Source organism: Echinops telfairi, unplaced genomic scaffold, assembly GCF_000313985.2.
Source record: "Echinops telfairi isolate 266 unplaced genomic scaffold, ASM31398v2 ScPeMD7_28;HRSCAF=97, whole genome shotgun sequence".
Taxonomy (NCBI): Eukaryota; Metazoa; Chordata; class Mammalia; order Afrosoricida; family Tenrecidae; genus Echinops; species Echinops telfairi.
The window spans coordinates 5,435,905-5,438,263 of NW_022103925.1; the positions used below are offsets into that span (position 1 = coordinate 5,435,905).

At 60.2% G+C, this 2,359-nt stretch overlaps 1 protein-coding gene across 1 annotated transcript; it reads left to right on the forward strand.

Annotated features, from left to right (window-relative positions):
• The first annotated feature begins 59 nt into the window (after positions 1-59).
• DRD5 (dopamine receptor D5) lies at positions 60-1,460 on the forward strand. The gene has a single exon (XM_004715080.1). It carries the CDS (start codon positions 60-62, stop codon positions 1,458-1,460), a length of 1,401 nt encoding a protein of 466 aa, XP_004715137.1.
• The last annotated feature ends 899 nt before the right edge of the window (positions 1,461-2,359 follow it).

Genomic DNA, 2,359 nt, shown 5'->3' on the forward strand with positions numbered 1-2,359 from the left:
GAGGGGCGCAAGGCCGAAGTTGGGCGGAAGCATAGCTCACCCCTGCCGCCCAGCCAGATATGCTGCCGCCAGGGCGCAATGGCAGTGCAGACTGGGTGCAGTTCGGGCTGGAGCCACCACTGGCTCGGGGAGGCACCACGGGGGGCTTGGCGGAGATGGCGCCACTGGGGCCCGCGCAGGTGGTCACGGCTGGTCTCCTGACCCTGCTCATCCTCTGGACCCTGCTGGGCAACGTGCTGGTGTGCGTGGCCATCGCGCGCAGTCCCCACCTGCGCGCAAAGATGACCCATGTCTTCATCGTGTCCCTGGCTGTGTCCGACCTGTGCGTGGCGCTGCTGGTCATGCCCTGGAAGGCCGTCGCTGAGGTGGCCGGGTACTGGCCCTTCGGGGCGTTCTGCAACGTCTGGGTGGCCTTTGACATCATGTGCTCTACGGCTTCCATCCTCAACCTGTGCGTCATCAGCGTGGACCGCTACTGGGCCATCTCCAGGCCTTTCCGCTACCAGCGCAAGATGACCCAGCGCGTGGCCTTGGTCATGGTCGGCCTGGCCTGGACCTTGTCCCTCCTCATCTCCTTCATCCCAGTCCAGCTCAACTGGCACCGAGGCGAGGAGGGCTCCGGAGGTGGAGGGGCCCCCTCATCCACCCTGCCTAACGGGACGTCCTGGGCGGAGGCCGGGGAGCCGGAGGCTGGCACTAACTGCGACTCCAGCCTGAGCCGCACTTATGCCATCTCCTCGTCGCTCATCAGCTTCTACATCCCGGTGGTCATCATGGTGGTGACCTACACGCGCATCTACCGCATAGCGCAGGGCCAGATCCGCCGCATCTCCTCTCTGGAGAGGGCCGCGGAGCGAGCGCAGAGCTGCCGGAGCCGCGGGGTCAGCGCCCCCGACGCCGGCCTGCGCGCCTCGCTCAAGAAGGAGACCAAGGTCCTCAAGACGCTGTCTGTGATCGTGGGGGTCTTCGTGTGCTGCTGGCTGCCCTTCTTCATCCTCAACTGCGCCGTCCCCTTCTGCCCTCGGGCCGGCTTACCCTGCGTCAGTGAGACCACATTCGACATCTTCGTCTGGTTCGGCTGGGCCAACTCCACGCTCAACCCTGTCATCTATGCCTTCAACGCCGACTTCCGGAAGGTGTTCGCCCAGCTGTTGGGGTGCACCCGTCTCTGCTCGCGCACCCCAGTGGAAACGGTCAATATCAGCAACGAGCTCATCTCTTATCACCAGGACACCGGCGGCCACAGGGAGCCAGCCACCACCTATACCCACAGGATGCCCAATGCGGTCAGCCTCGGGGAGGGGGACCAAGAGGACGCAGAGGAGGGACCTTTTGACCGCATGTCTCAGATCTCTCAGACATCTGGGGACCCAGTTGCCGCGTCGGTCTGGGAGCTGGACGGTGAGGGGGAGATCTCCTTAGGCAAAATCACACCGTTCACCCCCAATGGCTTCCATTAAACGGGGTTAAGGAGAACTCCAGAGACTGAGCGTAAGGGACTGGCGAGACACTGGTGAGTTTGCACACTCGCGTGCACCGCCCCCCGCCCCCCACTACACATGCCTAGCTGCTGCTCCACTGCCCACCGAGTCCCCTCGTGTCTCTGCAGTGGCCCACATGCTTAGAAAACTGCCCCCCCCCCAATGGATTGTTAAAAGAAATCGACCAAGGGGCTTAGAGTAAACTCCAATACATGCCCGCCCCGCAGGCACTCCTGTTAAGGAATAAAGTTTACTTCTTTAAAAAAGAAAAACATGTCCTCTATCAGTGCTCCTTTTTAAACGCATAGGTTGATTTCTGGACTGGCGTTTACCACCCGGAGGTGGTGGTGGGGTGGCCATGCCGGGGTGGGGTGGGCTTCCCTGCCTTGCTTCCTGTGCTCCTTGGTCTTGCGACCTCGAGGCTGACAGGTGTCTCTGCTGTAGCCCGGGCATCCTCCCTGCTCTGCCGTGATGGCTAATAAATATGAAGGTAGTGGAAGCTCCGGTGGATTCTCTTTGCTTGTCCGGGAGGTTTCCCAGTGCAGCTCCAGGAGAAAGAGGGGGTGGGGGTGGGGCAGGGCATCCTTAAAGGCAGGGCCATTAATTTCTGCGTCTGGAAGACCAGGTTTATCTTCATATTGGTTCCCAAACTTATTTGGCCCACCGCCCTCTTTTCTGAAAAAATAAAATAAAAATTACTCAGCGCCCCCCTGGATGTGAAAAACTAATGTTCTGGAGCCCATCCTCCAGGATAAAGTGCAGATATCCGCTGTGGCCAGGAACCCATGCTTGAGTTGCCTAACCACAAGGTCAGGGGTTCGAAACCGAAACCCAGGCAGAAGGATGAGGCTTTCTACTCCTGTAAAGAGTTACAGCCT